Raw genomic sequence first — 16,440 nt, 5'->3', positions numbered from 1 at the left:
TATGTCAAGCTGGCCAACATTCTGAAATACAAATTCACGTGAAGCTCTTTCAACCAATCACTAAAGGATTATTTCTTTTAATCCAAAATATAATATCGCCATTCATTCAGTGATTACTAGCAATTGAATTATTTTCATGATCAAGATAGAAACTTTTACAACTGGAGAGCGAAAACATGCCAGTGTATGTTTATTTGGCTTGTCATGCTATCATAACTGCATCATGTAACCTCCTAAGCAAAGTTATGGTGTATCAAAATACTGCATGTGGTTAATTTTGCCATTTTCTCATAACAAAACATCTAAAATTTGTTCTTCAGGATTTACACATCCTTTTCCAAAGAGATTATTCATGTTTGCATGCTCAAAATAAATGCCCATAATCATGTTTTAGCTTATTTTCTGCAACAATTTAAAAACTAACGTTGTAATTAACGATAAGAATACACAATATATATTCCATGTAAAAATTAAAACTGAAATTCTTGTAAAGTTAAACAATTGATTTTTTAGTGTACATTTTTAGTCTGAAAAAAGTTTTGATCTTTTGTCTGAATAAGGTTATACATTTCCCTCATCCGTCCATTCCCGCCACACGCGTTTCCCTAATTTCTAAGGCATTGTAAGTAAATTTGTCTTGAACTATAATAAATCTTGTTACCTAGAAACATTTCCTTTGTTTCAAACGAAATATCTGCCCATTATACTCGGAGGGTTATGATGTATGTGGATAAAAAAAAAGAATCAATTGATATGAATGATAAAGAAATGAACTGGAAGCATATTGCCATAAATAATTTAGGAATAGGGTTTATATTTTTTTTCGCTCTTCCACAAGTTGCTTTGATATGTTGGAAGTTTCATGGGCAGATACATTATACTTCGTTACTAACACCGGTACTTATAAACATTGCATTTTTTTCATTTAAATCATCCTTCCCTCAATAAAAAAAGTAAAATAATCAATCATCTCATTCAGCTATCAGTTTGAATTAAACACATTTTGATCAGATCCAGTCCATTAGCCTGTTTTTTTTTTTTTTTTTTTTTTCAGGCAATGTACAAATTCTGTAATTATGTGAATTCTCGATCTCTTCTACCGTCGCGGGAACAACTCGTACATGTACGTACAATGAAACAGGGGCAAACAATGTACGACTGATTCGACGAGCATGCATGATGAGCAAAGAGTATAGAAGCTAGCGCTATGCTCGCTTCTATACTCTTGATGATGAGCATTGACGAAATGTGATGGAGCTAGGCAAGACAGAACATGCAGTGGCCCTCGCTGCACGCTACTACACAAATAGCACATTACGTACATTGCCGTGCTTAGCTTTTTACGCTGTGTGCATCATGCATACTATACTATTGCGTGTACCTGCCTCATAAATAACGTGTGTTGGTGAAACCCGTGACAGAAATTCTGATGCTGTCGCTCTCCGGATTGACCTCAGGATTCACTATCATGCTCTCTAAGGCTGTGAATACCCGCTTTTAGGTGAGTTTTAACTGCGTTATTACTTGTCTTGTGTATGTGGATGCTTGAATGGTGTGTGATAGCTTGGAAATAAGAGTTGATTTTCACGTCGTTTACTTCTTGTCCTAAGCTGAGCAGAGGACATCGATTTCTCTGTGTACGCTGAATGCACACGAGCGGACGTGGACTGCCCTTTTCTCAGATCAGCGAGCACACGCGAAATCACGGCACAATGCTCTCGATTCTCTAGGTCCCATGCATTGATTTTGGTGCTGTAAGATTGTCCCTCCAGTTTTGTAAGTTTTAACTGTGTTAGTGCAGCAGTAGATCTAGTTTACTTTAATTGTCTATAGAGGAATGAAAATGCTGTCTGCTGATTGCAAGTGTAGGGAGCTTTGTGCTAATAGTTGAGTAGAGTCTAGTCCTTGATATATTGCTTTCTGGAAGATGGAGTAGAAGTCTATGCGAGTACGGGTCGATATTGTTTTAATGTTTATCTGTGCAATGTCGTGGTGCAGTAATTATGCTTGAATAAAAGGTGACCCTTCCTTCTGTCTTCTAACTACCATCATGTTGCTTCTACCTAAAGACGTAAAGTCGCCAGACATTCACATCGCATGTAAGGCACGCCGCGATCTGAGAATAGCTGGGGCGACGGATTTTCATCTCTCTCAAAAGACATTCCTACTATGTATTTCACCTTTTCCCTCCATAAACAGAACACAAATAATTGTAATCCAAATGTATTTCGGCATTATCACGAAACGGTCCACCATGCACCACTCCATTCACCACCATTCAGTTCGTCATAGCCGGTGACTGCTTTCAACCTCCGTAGACTTTGCACACAGTGAAGACGCACACGCAGAACAAGATGGGACCGATATCACGATTTAGCCTGTATTTTCAATACAGTAACAGGTCACAAAACCGTTTTTGATGCGAGAATGTTTTTGATTTCGAATGGATTCCAGGTGGCAGATTAAACAAAGTTTTTCAAACACGATGATGCACATTACATCCTATATTGAAGTGTGTGTATAACACACACGCTGGTAATACGTGGCGCGCTATGGGCGGCGAACTAATTCAGTTCGCCAACCCAGGAGCGCATAGGAATACACGCAAGTGGCAATTATACGGCAATTGACGTTAGAGTAGAGGTTAGGGCCTATGCAGAGGGTCTTGCAGAGGGTAGCATACGCTGTATGTGTCGGTTTCCGTACCAAAATTTGACTGTATGAGTGTATGCAAAAAGGATAAATTCACTTATGAGTAGTCAAACATCAGCAGTTGAATTTTGGATAGCTTACTTTACTAAACTGTCTTTACACAATATCTTATTGTATAGTTTGTTTGATGTGGTCAATCCACAATGATCCAAAGAACACTTGTAAGCAAGTTGTACCACTACTAACCCTATTATTAATAAAACCCTTAAAGAACCTATCTGCTTGGATCAAATATCACATTCAATTCTTCACTCTAATAGAGGTAAACTTTGATAACTTCAGAATATTGTGGACCCTAGAATGTTTCATAACCTTCTAATCATAGCTTTCCTCTGTAATTGTGTTTCTCTGTTTACAGGAGGACTTGCTCTCTGCTCTGAAGGCTTCTGTATGAATGCAAGAATCCGTGCTCCTTTTCATATGCTTCAGTGGACCACTCTTGTCAGAAGGGAAGCATATGCACTCAGACTGCTACTAAAAGCAAGAAACAGAGTGGTCAGTGATAAATCAATTGTTCCAGGACAAATTTATCAGCAGTATCATTCTCATCACCGGCTGAGTTTATTTACAAAGCATCAATATCAGTCTGTACGGCACCAGTTTCAGTGTAATACATTTGGTCTGAGACAAGCTTCGTGCCCACATTTCCTGTCCGGAACACTACCGCACTTCTTTTCAACAACACAAGTCAGTTTTGATCCCACAATGGAAGACAAAGCCTTCATGGTTGATTATGCACGCTTGGGGACTTCAAAATGCAAGCGCTGCAAGCAGGGAATTGCAAAGAAGGAGCCGCGGATTGCAAAACTCACAGCCAATCCCTTCAGCGATGATGGTGGAATGATGAAAAACTACTTCCACATCCACTGCATGTTTGAGTCGTTTGCACGCGCAAGAGCCACCACAAAGAAGATTGAAGATCCGAGTGACCTGGATGGATTCAGCAACATGGAGGATGAGGAGAAGAATATCATTAGGAAACACATTGAAGGTGAGTGTGAAAGAGATTAATGCATACACTTCTGCATTCAGGTGAGGGCATTATTGGTACTTGAAAAATTCAGTGTTAATTTGGAAAAAGGAAGAAACACATGCTTTTATATTTCCTCATGACCTAATCATGTACATTCTGCAATGTCATCTTAGATTAAATTCGAGGGCTCCTTGAGTCGGCATAGTAAACATTTGACTTCCGTTGCCAGGTATTTGAACATGATTTCAGTGAGATATTTGTGAAAATATGCAAGAATGAAGGCCGTTTACATGTCTTCTTTTCAATATTTCACAAGAATTTGATTGGCATAAAATTTTACTAGGAAGTGTCAGAATCACAATCAATGAGTTGCAGAAGCTAGACACGACAGTATCCTTTAAGCTGCATTTCTGAAGTATGGTTTGTGTAAACCAATAAGTTTCTTGTTTGTCTCTGGTTCAGAGCTTCTCTCAAAGAGCAAATCTCCCAGCAAAACTCCAGCCAAGAAGAAGGCCGCTGTACAAGGGAAGCTTACACCGTCTGGGCAGGTCGTCTCCCCGTCAAAGAAACCACAGGCTGGTAAGTTCTTTGAATCATGACACTAGTGAAAGGGCAAAATTGCTTTGCAAAATGTATTGTATGGCCAGTTGTTAATCACTGTAATTGCTCAATGTTCTTCTCTTCAACACTGATGAAAGGATGATGATGATGACAATAATGATGATGGTAATGAAACATATGTAGTGCCAGAGAGCTAAGTAAGGTGACTGTGTATGTAATGCCTTCCTGGCATGCAGTCCTCCCATTACTGTATTCCCGCCCTCACCACTGTGGTAAAACCCTCTCAGCACAGATAAAGAGGAGAATTTAGTCTCTCTGTAAAGAGTTTTTACTTACTGTAACATGAACATGGTGTCTCTGATGAGGCTTTCTCTTTTGAATCAATAATCATTTCTGACTTCTGTTTGAATATATATACTATAGCCTTTAAGATTAAAACGAATGAAGTTACATTTGTATCCCAAAGTGTATTGTAGAGCAGTTTTGATTTATGATTACCAAGCATTCTGTTTGACCCCTTAAAGGCACCAGTCAGCCATCTGCATCACATCACACCTCTGCCGCATCCTCCTCTGCATCCTCCTCCCCATCATCCAAGCCCGCTCCCAAGAAAGAGAAGTACAAAGGAGATGGCAGTGACCCCAAGCATAGCGACAACTCATTTCGGGAGTACCGCAAATTATGTGCTCGTGTTGCGGATGTGGCAGGCCACCACGCCAAGACGGGTGTGGTTGCAAAGTTCCTCAAGGATGGCAGCAGTGGTGGTGAGTATCTTGCCTCTTCTCCTTCCAATATCATCCTGCCATCTACTTCACTGACATTTAAATCTCAGATTATTTTTTACACTGCATGTAGATTCCCCTGTTGACATTACATCGATTGTCATTTCAGAGGGTAGTCCTCCACATCTTGAATAAGTGCCCATAAGACAATATTCCAAGACGCCTGCAAGACGTATTAAATGTGATCATAACATGAACGTTGATCACAAAATGATTTTATCTGTAGACTCTTGGAAACAAGAACTAAACATGAAAGGAAATTTAAGGAATATTTCTACTTTCAATTGATACACCTATGTGCAGTTTGAGCTAAAATTGTGCATCTGCTTTTAAGAGTTCATTTTCAACCAAACTATTTGGGTTCGAGACCTGTCATAAGTTTTGCACAATTGTGCTCCGTTTTTTCAAAGCCTGCTGAGTGCGGTCCATCCTATCTAAGATGTCATCGCTCTACGATCACTCTGACTAGGTTGTCAATGAATATTTGCTGCCATCCCTGCATAGAAATACATATTTGACCTGCTAGTGAATAAAGTGATGTGATACAGTGCACTCCCGTTATAACGAAATGCTCGGGACCGACAGTTTTCTTTCGTTATAACGAAATTTCGTTATAACCGAACAAATACAATATATAACGAAAACAAGGAAATCACGTATATATATCATACTCTGTTTGCTGAATACTCATCATACACTGGAAAGCTATGTGAAGTATGATGGGATAACTGTATCACAATAATAAACGCAAGTTTCCCTCAGAAACTGTGCGTGACACAAATTAAGAGCGAACACAGAGTGGTGTGAAGCGTTCACCCATGCAGAGACGCTATAAATGCTTGTTCCGCTATGTATTTTCGAAAGCAATTCGCATTTCGTTGTAATGGAGCACATTTCTTTTGTTTTTCTTTGTCTGTGGCGCTCGGAAAAGACTTCGTTATAACGGAAATTTCGCTATAACCGTGTTCGTTATAAGCGAATTCTTTACCATAGACTTTAATGGTGATAATTTTGGGACCAGAAGATTTACTTCGTTATAACGAAATTTCGTTATAACCATGTTCGTTATAACGGAAGTGCACTGTATTCTCAGGCACTTAGCTGATCATTTCAGATTGGCCCATCAATCTATGTTGATATCAAGAATTGCCTTCAACTAGGAAATTGAATATATCCATCACCGGAAATTATGTAACCTCCACTCTCACTTTGGCAATGCTCATTCAGACGGCTTCGAAGGAGACACCTATTTAGTCTTAAAGCTCTTACTACCAGGCGTGGTGAAGCGCGTCTACAACATCAACAGCAAGCAGCTTGTTAAACTCTTCAGTCAGGTAGGTTTCCCTCAGGAGTGTGTTGCTAGCGCAGTGCATAGGAAGTTTGTGTTGTTAATGATTGTATTGCCCATCTATCACATTGTTTTTAAAACAATATACCATTTCAGAGTAATTGCCCATCTGTGTTGAAATCACTTACAAAGCTTGAAACAGTCTACACAGTTTCTGAGAAAATGCTCTGTAAGCTTTGTAAGCAATTACTAGAGGGTGCAGTATGCATACTGTAAAACATGATACATTCGCGGCACGAAATTTTCGCGAATTGGAGCCGACGGCCTTTTTCGTGGCAAGAAATTTTCGCGAATTGCCTCTTGCGTTCAATGCATATAGTGTAGATAAGAAATTTCGCGTGCATTTTAATTTCACGAATCTTGGCGCTTGCGAAATTCGCGAAATTAAAATGCACGCGAACATTTCTCGTTTTACAGTGTTAAAAATCACTAAAGGGGGAATTCATGGGGGGGGGGGGAGAGGAGTGTATAAAAAGAGGATTATACAGTCTTCTTGTCCATAATTATTGTGTTGATGTTGTGTAATGCTTTGGCTTTTCTCAGATTTTCGGCACCGATCTTGACGAAATGGTGACAGACCTTGAGCAAGGCGATGTCTCAGAGACTGTGAGGAAGTTCTTTGAACTTAGCAAGCACCAGCCTCCTCAGAAGAAGAGTTCGTTAACCATCTATGATGTAAGTGTTATTGTTTCATTTTGTTTCCTTTTGCTTCCTTTTGCTTTTGCTGAGACATGCTTAACAAAGTGATATGTATTTGAATTGGTCTGCATTCATATCTATTGGCATTAACTGAAATGAAAAATCAATAGTCAATCAGGTCTAGTGCTTGTCTGAGGCTAAGGAAATATATATTTGTGCAAGATATCTGCAGTATGCATTATCAGTGTTGTTTGAGGCAAATAACAGAACTGCAGGGAGAGTGGCAGAGAAAGCACAAGGTATATTTGTGCAAAGTTTTTTTGAGTGAATCACCCCTCATCCTGTCACATACTCATAATGATTGATCAAGAGTCAAAAACTAAACCTTGATGAACTTCCAGGCAGTCAGACTGATGCCTTTTGAAGTTGATTTTAGAATTGTTAGTTTTTCTTAATGTATGCCATAAGATCTTATTCAGTAGAGTTCAGTAACAGTTTCCATATCAACTTAGACCATTCAGATGTAACTTTCAGCTTTTTTTCGCTGCACCCAGATTGATGAATTCCTGGACAGCATGACCACAGTCACAAGGGAGCTGGAGCAGCAGCGAGAACTGGCCAAGATCACGGCCAGGTGCACTGCCAATGACCTCAAGATGGTCATCCGCCTCATTAAGCATGACCTTCGCATCAATTCAGGGGCCAAACACATGTAAGTGGCAAGCTTCCTGCATTATAAGACATACTCCCAGTTTGCACTCTGGCAAAATACTTAGACCCTAATATACGTTTGAAAGACACAATATTCTGACTTTGATTTACACATTGCTGATGTCATCAGCTATAAAATCCTTTATTCCTCATTGTGGTTGATGTAACACCATCCTTTGCAGATTTTTTTTTTTTTTTTTAAGCTCAATATGTGGATGCTTTGTCTTCATGTGTGTATGCTTGGTTTTGTCTTTGGGTGTTTATATGTGTTGTAAGTCAGTTGGCATGTCTATGGAATTCTTTTATCTGAATGTTTAAGAATTAGGTCCCCACCCCTTCATTTTGGCATCAGTTTATGGGTCAAGTCCCTGTATGACACTTCAGTTTCCTATAGCAGTTCAGTTTTAAAAGTTTGCCTAAACAGTTGTGATGTATCCAAACAATGCATCCTTGGACTACATCCTTTTAAATCACTTTTCAGACTTGATTGCAGATGTACATTATGTCTATATTTGGAGAAAGGGACTGAATGTGAAAACTATAGACTGTGATGAGAACTGGTATTCACTATTGACCTTTGCTATGACACAAAACACCAATGTTCTGTTCCTCAATGTAGTCTGGATGCTCTAGACCCGAATGCCTATGAGGCCTTCCAGGCGTCCAGGGACCTCCTTGACGTGGTCACTCGCGTCTTGCAGAACCGCAAGGCCAGCAACGGTGTCCCAGGGATGACCAAGAAACTGAGCATCAGGGCCTCGCTCATGACTCCTGTCCTGCCCATGCTGGTAAGAAGGGTTCCATGACATTTGCTCCTGCGACAGTTGCTCCCATGAAATATCTCCACGCTAAGCCAAGCATGAATTATACACACAAACATCACTGTAACCCTAATACTAATCTTTTTATCAAATTACACCTAAAACCTTATCACAACTGTAACCCTCACCCTAAGTCCTTGGAGAAAATAAGACAGGAGCAATTGTCGCAGGAGTAAATGTCATGTCACCGGTAGGAAGACCCAAGGTCATCCCTCTAACTTGCATTTAATTTAATAGCAGGTGAATATATTCAGGACCAGTAGACTGTGCATTTATGGTAGTGGTTATCTACTGAAAGAGGCTCCTTCAAGTCTCTATGTCTCATAGATTATTACATGCAGCATCGTCTTACTCGGGTGCCTTATGTGCACTTTGCTGAGGATGGCATGGTTAGATTTCTGTGATTTTGATTCTGCCCTTTAGCAGTTAAAAATGTTTATTGGTGGCTTTGTTCAGTTTAGTTAAATACCACATTATAGGACGTTACAGCCCTGTCGCATTACTGCAGCTGTACCTACAGGGTGTACATTGTAGCTCAGTGACTAACATATGTATGGTTACGATACGGGGGAAAAGTAATTTCATGAAAAGCTAGATCACAACTGAAAGGCTCAAATTACTGTCAGAGAGAATGATTGTGATTTGTGGTGCCGACTTGAAAATTTTGCCATCACTAAAGGTATCAGGCTAGTGTGATTGTGGTGACAGCTATTACAGATGAAATGAGGTGTTAGTCATCCATTCTTGTACCTTCCTGCACCACTTTCCCTTTACAGGCAGAGGCATGCAAGTCAGTCGAGATGGGGATACGAAAGTGTCCCAATGGGATGTACGCCGAGATCAAGTACGATGGCGAGCGGGTGCAGATCCACAAGCAGGGGGACACCTTCCAGTACTTCAGCCGCAGCCTGAAGCCGGTCCTCCCCCACAAAGTGGTCCACATCAAGGACTGGATCCCCAAGGCCTGTCCCCATGGCAACAGCCTCATCCTAGACAGCGAGGTGAGAGTTATTTCCAAGAGCCTTATATATACTTTTGTAAAGAGTTTAGTCAGTCTGGAGAGTGTGGTTGAAGTAAAAGCAGCATACCTATTTGATTTTCTGTTGCACAATCAACCTCGTCATGGGATGGGAGAAAATCCTTCAACTTTAATTTCGACTTACATAATAAAATCAACTCATGTTTATATCCATCAAGGGTAGAAGTGTTCTTTGATCTTGCCCATTTCTCTGCTTGTGCGAGTTTGACTTAGGCAAGGTCAATTGTTTATATTTTATTGGTTTTGTTTTGGGTTCTTTTACCTGGGTTAGTTAATAATAATAATAATAATGATACAATACATTTATAAGGCGCTTAATACCGATGTTTCTAAGCGCACAGTTTACCGGAAAATTAATATCTATACCAGAATAATACAAAAATACCAAAATACAAGTACAAACATACCAAAAAGAAAAAAAAAATAGATACAGAGTATAATTACGATAAATAATGAAAATCAAAACCAGTGTGCACCTCCATTTAGTTGTTGCACTTTCCACGTTTATTACTCTTTGTCGAGTTATGTGAGCTCAAAATGAGTCTTAACATAGTTGTGGGAGACCTATGTTGCAATATGCATAAACTTTGGAACCATCGTTCAGCAAGAAAGTGATGACTTGAAGGATACTGATCCTTATTTAGTCCAGTATTGTGTTGTTTTCTCAAGGTCTATTTTTCTCTTTATTTCTGCACTCTTCCAGATCTTGATGGTAGATAAACATGGGAAGATCCTCCCCTTTGGAACTCTGGGAATCCACAAGAAGTCTGCCTTCCAGGACGCCAACGTCTGTCTCTTTGTCTTTGACTGCCTTCACTTCAATGGGGAAGACCTGATGGACAAGTAAGAAGTGCCACAAATATCCCACTTGTTACATGAAAAATGTCCTCTTTGCTGTTTAATTTTCTATTGTATGCCAGCTGTTTAACTGATATATATTGCTACTTCATTTCTTAACATATCTGAATTAGCCTATGTTTAAAGGGTAGGATTGTCCTCGACCACTTGTACTTGTTCACTTTGGGTTGTTCAAGGAGAAAATAATGAAATATAAAAGTATTTAATCTAGGAATCAACAGAAATCAAGAAAATTGTGTATTCTTGGATAATTTTCTACCAAATGCACTGACTTGTGGATGGATGATAACATCCTGAGAGAACAAAAATGTATGAACACTGTACAAAATCTGTGGAGCTCATGGCCAATCTGATTGTCGACTGACCAATACCTATGTAAGCTTGTTCTATCTCCTGGACCCTGATGTCTTTGCAGGCCCCTCAAGGAGCGCAGGAAGATCCTTGAGGAGAACCTGAAGGAGATCCCCAACCGCATCATGCTGTCCGAGTCCAAGTTTGTCACCAAGCCGGGCCAGCTGTCGGGTCTCATCGCCGACGTCATCCGCGAGGGCCTGGAAGGACTGGTGCTCAAGGACATCAAGAGCGTGTACGAGCCGGGCAAGCGCCACTGGCTTAAGGTCAAGAAGGACTACTTGAAGGAGGGTGCCATGGCCGATTCTGCTGACCTGCTGGTGCTGGGGGCCTTCTATGGCACAGGAACAAAAGGTAAACACACAGGTTTTTGGGAACCCTTCTTATAACAAGAGGCTGAGGACCACTGAAATTACCTTGTTGTATCAGGTATTTCATCATGTGAGGGTTAGAAACAAAAGAATATATAAGAAATGGAACTCTCAAGATTACCTTGATGTATCAGTAATTTCTCCATCTCCAATCTCTTCATTATAATGTTGCACTGTATATGAGTGTGGTATTCTTGTGATTGAGGGAGGCATGTTAGGTTTAATCATTGGGTCATTGGATTCTAGTCGAGCTGATTCCTATAGTAATGCCATGAGACAAATATTTCAGTGACTGAACTGCATACCCTGTCTGGTATTCACTAAAAAAAATGGGAAGTCTTACGTCTGTATAGATAACTTCATGCAATAATCATTGTTTGTCTTCTTCCTCCTCTGTCTCGTTTCCTCCTCCTCCTCCTCCTCCTCCTCCTCCTCTCTCCTCTTCTTCACTATCCCCTGGCAGGTGGTATCATGTCAATCTTTCTGATGGGTGTGTATGACCCCGCCACGGACACTTTCCGCACTGTGACCAAATGTGCCAACGGCCTGGACGATGCCACCATGCTTAAGGTCAACAAGGAGCTGGACATGGTCAAGATCAGCAAGGACTACAGCAAGGTGCCTTCTTGGCTGGAGGTCAATCGAGGACTGGTGCCGGACTTTGTCATCAGGGACCCCAAGGTATGTCATGAATGCGAGCTGGAAAGAAAGAAAAAAATCTTTTACAAATGACAAGTAGTGATGATTGATAATTCACCACAGTTTGATTGTTATTAGCTATAGTAGCGATAGTAGCTGTTGCCGAAGTGAAAGTAGCTAGTAAAATGTCATTGGAAGCAGGGAGGTGTCGTAGAAGGAGTAGAAACTCTTTTGTAATCCTTGCAAACATATATGTGGGTTCTAAAGCACTACCTTGGATATCTAACAGTCCTCTTTTCTTTGCAACTGATTGACAGATTGCCCTGTCGATACGTCGATGCAGGGCAATCTGTCAATCAGTTGCAATGAAAGCATCTCGACGGAAGAATTTCATGAATTTGAAAAATCCTCTTTTCTGCTGTGAGAGTGCTAGTTCCTGATTGTGCGCTCATTTGTCCAAGCTACCTATGTACCTCCTGTAGCTACTTTTTGAAAGCTCATAACTTTTTGGCAGTGTTTAGCATGACATCAAAGGAGAGCAATCTGTTTCTCCTCCATTAGTTATAGTAGTTTTAGAAATTGTAGGATATGACTATCAAAGTACCAATCTCTGCATTACATGTGTAGTTGTTTTCCATTTTTATTATTTCTGCCAAGGAGGTTATGTTTTTATTGGCATTGGACGGTTTTGTTTGTTTGTCTCTGTGCAAAATAATTCAAAAAGTTGTGAATTAATTTGTATGAAAAGTTGATGACACAATGAACAGGTAATCTAATTTTGGTAGTGATTGGGGGAATTTTTATTAATTTTTGAAGGACTTTTCTACTTATCTTTTGGCAAATAGGGTCAATGAACTTTGGAGTTCCAGCTGCGCGTATTTGAGGTTTGCATACACGCAATAAAGCGCACGCTCTGTTCCAGACGCTGCGCAGCAAGAAGGTGTTGAGAGGTAAACGAGGCTTCTTTGTCATTGGGAAATTGGGCGATTTTCGGCATCCATGTATAGATGAAAATGAGCTGCTTGGCGAAGTTCTGCGCTCTCAGAGTACTTTTCTTGTTGTTATTGCTATCTTTGCCAAATGTCCAGAGTGATGACAAGTAGACAAAATATGCACATAAGGGGAAAACATACAGAAAACTCATTGCTGAAGAAAATATGCAAGATAAATTCTTTCTTTTTGAAATAAATAACAAGTTATACACAGATTGAGGATAAAGAAAGTTTTGGCTTCGTTAAGTAAGTGTCTGCAAATCACTCCAGCTCGAACGTAATTTAATTCTATCCATGCTGTATAACAGAAAGCACCTGTGTGGGAGATCATCGGAGCCGAGTTCACCCAGTCGGAGACCCACACGGCTGGTGGCATCTCCATCCGGTTTCCCAGGGTGACCCGTTTTCGTGACGACAAGGACTTTGAGACTGCCACAGATCTGCCGAGACTGAAGGTAAGGGAGTGATGCCCCGTTTTATTCCATACCATGAGGAGAAGGGAAGTAAAGCCAGTAAAATATGAGTCTTACAATTTTTATCTCATTTGACAGTAATTGCTGAAATGTGCATTGAACATTTGATAAGTGTCATCGCAAAATAGACTTAGTGCCAGTTTTAACTATTTTAAAGTAAGTTCATCGTCAGATAGAGCAAAATAAAACCTTTTCAGGGACACTTACTTGTAACATGAGAAGGAATATTCTTGAAGTTATCATTAAAGATATCCTATATTTTTCTGATAATTTTCTCCATGTTTTAGCAGCTTTAATTGCAGATGTTTCAACTAATGAGGACTGGACATCTCATTTTGCGATAAAACTCTTCATTTACTGTTGGGGGCTCATATCATAGGAGACAATGATGTTAATTCACTGTCTTTAGGTAATATTCTGTGCTTGATTTTTCCAAACCTGTGCCAAGAAACTTTTACCAAACTTTTGTAATTGTTCATTCTTTTCTTCTCACTCTCTCTGACAGACCCTCTTCAAAAAGTCCAAAGAGAGCACAGATGTCAGTGCAATCATGGGCGTGGCATCCTCTTCCTCCAAAGTGTCCGCCAAGAGGAGAAAAGATGAAGATGGAGCTGAAGATGATGATGATGATGAGGAGGAGGAGATTACTGGATTCAAGTTAGGGAGGAGGGCGGAAACCCCCACCAAGAAAATCAAGACAGAGAACACTAATGGTAACAGGAGCAACACAGCAAGTCCCAAAAAGGTGAGGGTGCCCTGACTGCACCTTGTAGTAGTCATTACAATGCCCCTCCCTCCCCCCCCCCCCCACCCCAGAAGAGGGGGCAACTTCATGATTGTACATATTTATTGCTGCACCATGGATCCTGCAACTTATGTAGGCAGTAGGCCTTTTACTCTTTTCTTTATTTGACATAAACTCAAAGTAGCATTGAACACATTATATTTTTAGTGGAATTATCATGATTCAAAAGTATTAGTTTTTAGATGCTTGAATGGAAAATGTGACTGTTTCACACTGCAAGGATTCTGCAGGTGATGAAAACTTACTGTCAATATATTGATTGAGTTCAATTAACCATAAAACCTTGCTACTTTTCATGACAAAGTTGGTGGGAGAAAATAAAGAGTGTGAGACTAGTCTGAGATCACTATTCACAAAATCATTCAAAACTATTGCTTGGGTGTTCTGATAAAAATTGAGGTTGGATATTACTGTTTAAACTTGTGAAAAGACTCACACATGAAGTAAGAGATGGAGTTTTGTATGGGTGTGAAAGTCCCTTCACACTCGACTTTGTGCTTGAATGCTTCCATACTTCACGATTGGTATGCATATTTAGGCAGTCCTAGAGCCTTGTGCAGCTTTTCACATTCCCATAGTTCTCCTACAAGGGAACTAAGTCGCCCAGTTATCATATCTTTGTCCTTTTAAAAAAAATATTTGTTGAAATGGCAATTATTATCCTACTGACAGACCCATCATAAGTCTGGTATCATTGTTCTGCACACACAGGAGAAGCCAGACTGTAAATACGGAGAGGACTGCTACCAGACGAGTGCAGAACATCGAGGGAAGTACACTCACTCCCCTTCAAAGTCACCAGCAAAGCACAGACCACACAAGGTGAGAAGATATGTACCTATATGTCTTGCATCATGCTACTTTTGTTTGTGATTGTTATATTGGTATATTTTCCTCTGTGTTCATGTGTTGTTGAAAATGAAAGCAGGGCTCATTGGAAGAATAGTGCATATAAGGCCACCTTGGATGAAGAAAACTGAATGAGTGGACAAATGCATAACATTAACTATACCAGCTATTGCACAGTGGAATGAAGACATCTTTGAGAATGAGGAAAAACTTATATTCATTAATGGTAGTTACTCCCTCTTAGTACATGACCCTCCCCCCTGCATTACTATATTTCATGGCAAGTAAGTCTTCAATGTAGGATCTGTGATTTTTACAGTTTGCTCTCTATAGGAGGAAATCATCATATCAAACATTTCCAAAAATGGAGCAAGCACCTTTCCTTTCCATGGGGCAAACCATTGCATTGACAGATCAAACTCTTCTCCATTCCAGGGTCTACCGAATGTGTTCACCGGGATGACCTTTTACATCCCCGACGAGGTCAAGGAGTCCGTCAAGCTGAAGCGCTTTGTCATCGCCTACGATGGCGATGTAGTGGATGAGACAAGCAAGTCCAGCGCAACTCACCTTGTCACAGATGGCAAGCCCTCAAAGGTAGTGACACATCTTATATTTGTCTTAGCTGTCCTCCCACTTGATTGGTGTGCATTAGAAAAGCCAAGTAGGTGTTATTGAGTAGGGACCAAAATTCATCCAAAAGAGAATTGTGGTACGTAATAAGCCGTAAAATCACTAGATAATAAGTCTTTCATTGTGAAAATGTTCAGCTAACACTGTGATACCGTATACCATAATAGGTAGTGAAGTGTGAAGACTAAGCATCCTAAGAGGTCTAATGTACAATGTACATCGGTTGGGTTACCATCAGTCTATCTCATCAACACCCCGTACATTAATTGCTATTAGTCATCATTCAAAGTAATAATAGGAGAGTAATGTGGAGTTTTTGATGGTTTGCTTTGACTACCCCCCCCCCCCCATCTTCTTTGAAGAGGGTATTTTATTACACTGTCAGTTGTTTCTGCCTAATTCCTATTGAGAAATGAAAGATTGCCGAAATAGAGTTATGCCATTCACTCGGTACAGATAATTCAACAGCTTGTAATTAAGTCATCATGTCTGTGATTTCTTCTCATTCCAGGAGGGGGGTAGCAGCTCCTCTACCGAGCTTGTGACGTCAGACTGGGTGTGGCGGTGCGTCCGGCAGAAGCGCATCGTACCCATGTCCAATTAGGAGTCTTGTGGCGGTAGAGGTTCTCTCATTCTTGCCACAGACAGGAGAAGAAAGCATGCACGACTGTCAGTGCGCTGTTTCATTTCCTAAGTGACTTTGACTATTGCCTATATGTGCCATTCTCCAGAAGGGGAGCCGAGAAATAACAGAAGTGCCATTGACTTTCAAGAGTGAAACATTTGTAAGATATGCTGTGAGGACTGCATCAGATGTATGCCGAGTGGAATAAACGTGCATGTCGAAGCGTCATTTCATTTTCATGGTCGCACAAAACAGTGC

At 40.4% G+C, this 16,440-nt stretch overlaps 1 protein-coding gene across 1 annotated transcript; it reads left to right on the top strand.

Annotated features, from left to right (window-relative positions):
• The first annotated feature begins 3,277 nt into the window (after positions 1–3,277).
• On the top strand, positions 3,278–16,366 carry LOC139745474 (DNA ligase 3-like). Its single transcript, XM_071655865.1, has 16 exons — positions 3,278–3,703; positions 4,148–4,264; positions 4,771–5,010; positions 6,256–6,362; positions 6,920–7,051; positions 7,570–7,727; positions 8,346–8,514; positions 9,324–9,548; positions 10,290–10,429; positions 10,860–11,149; positions 11,630–11,847; positions 13,106–13,252; positions 13,776–14,015; positions 14,787–14,897; positions 15,360–15,521; positions 16,069–16,366. Exons 1-16 carry the CDS (start codon positions 3,418–3,420, stop codon positions 16,159–16,161), a joined length of 2,835 nt encoding a protein of 944 aa, XP_071511966.1. The 5' UTR covers positions 3,278–3,417; the 3' UTR covers positions 16,162–16,366.
• The last annotated feature ends 74 nt before the right edge of the window (positions 16,367–16,440 follow it).

Source organism: Diadema antillarum, unplaced genomic scaffold (assembly GCF_040938485.1).
Source record: "Diadema antillarum isolate AM-2024a unplaced genomic scaffold, OU_Dant_1.0 seq00001269_RagTag, whole genome shotgun sequence".
Taxonomy (NCBI): Eukaryota; Metazoa; Echinodermata; class Echinoidea; order Diadematoida; family Diadematidae; genus Diadema; species Diadema antillarum.
The sequence above is the reverse complement of the archived record's forward strand: the minus strand, read 5'-3'. Positions and strand labels throughout refer to the sequence as shown.

Coding starts and splice junctions, on each gene's coding strand:
- LOC139745474 (XM_071655865.1), top strand. CDS start 3,418: ATGGAAGACAAAGCCTTCATGGTTGATTATGCACGCTTGGGGACTTCA. Junction 11,150..11,629: donor CTATGGCACAGGAACAAAAG/GTAAACACACAG, acceptor ATCCCCTGGCAG/GTGGTATCATGTCAATCTTT. Junction 13,253..13,775: donor CAGATCTGCCGAGACTGAAG/GTAAGGGAGTGA, acceptor TCTCTCTGACAG/ACCCTCTTCAAAAAGTCCAA.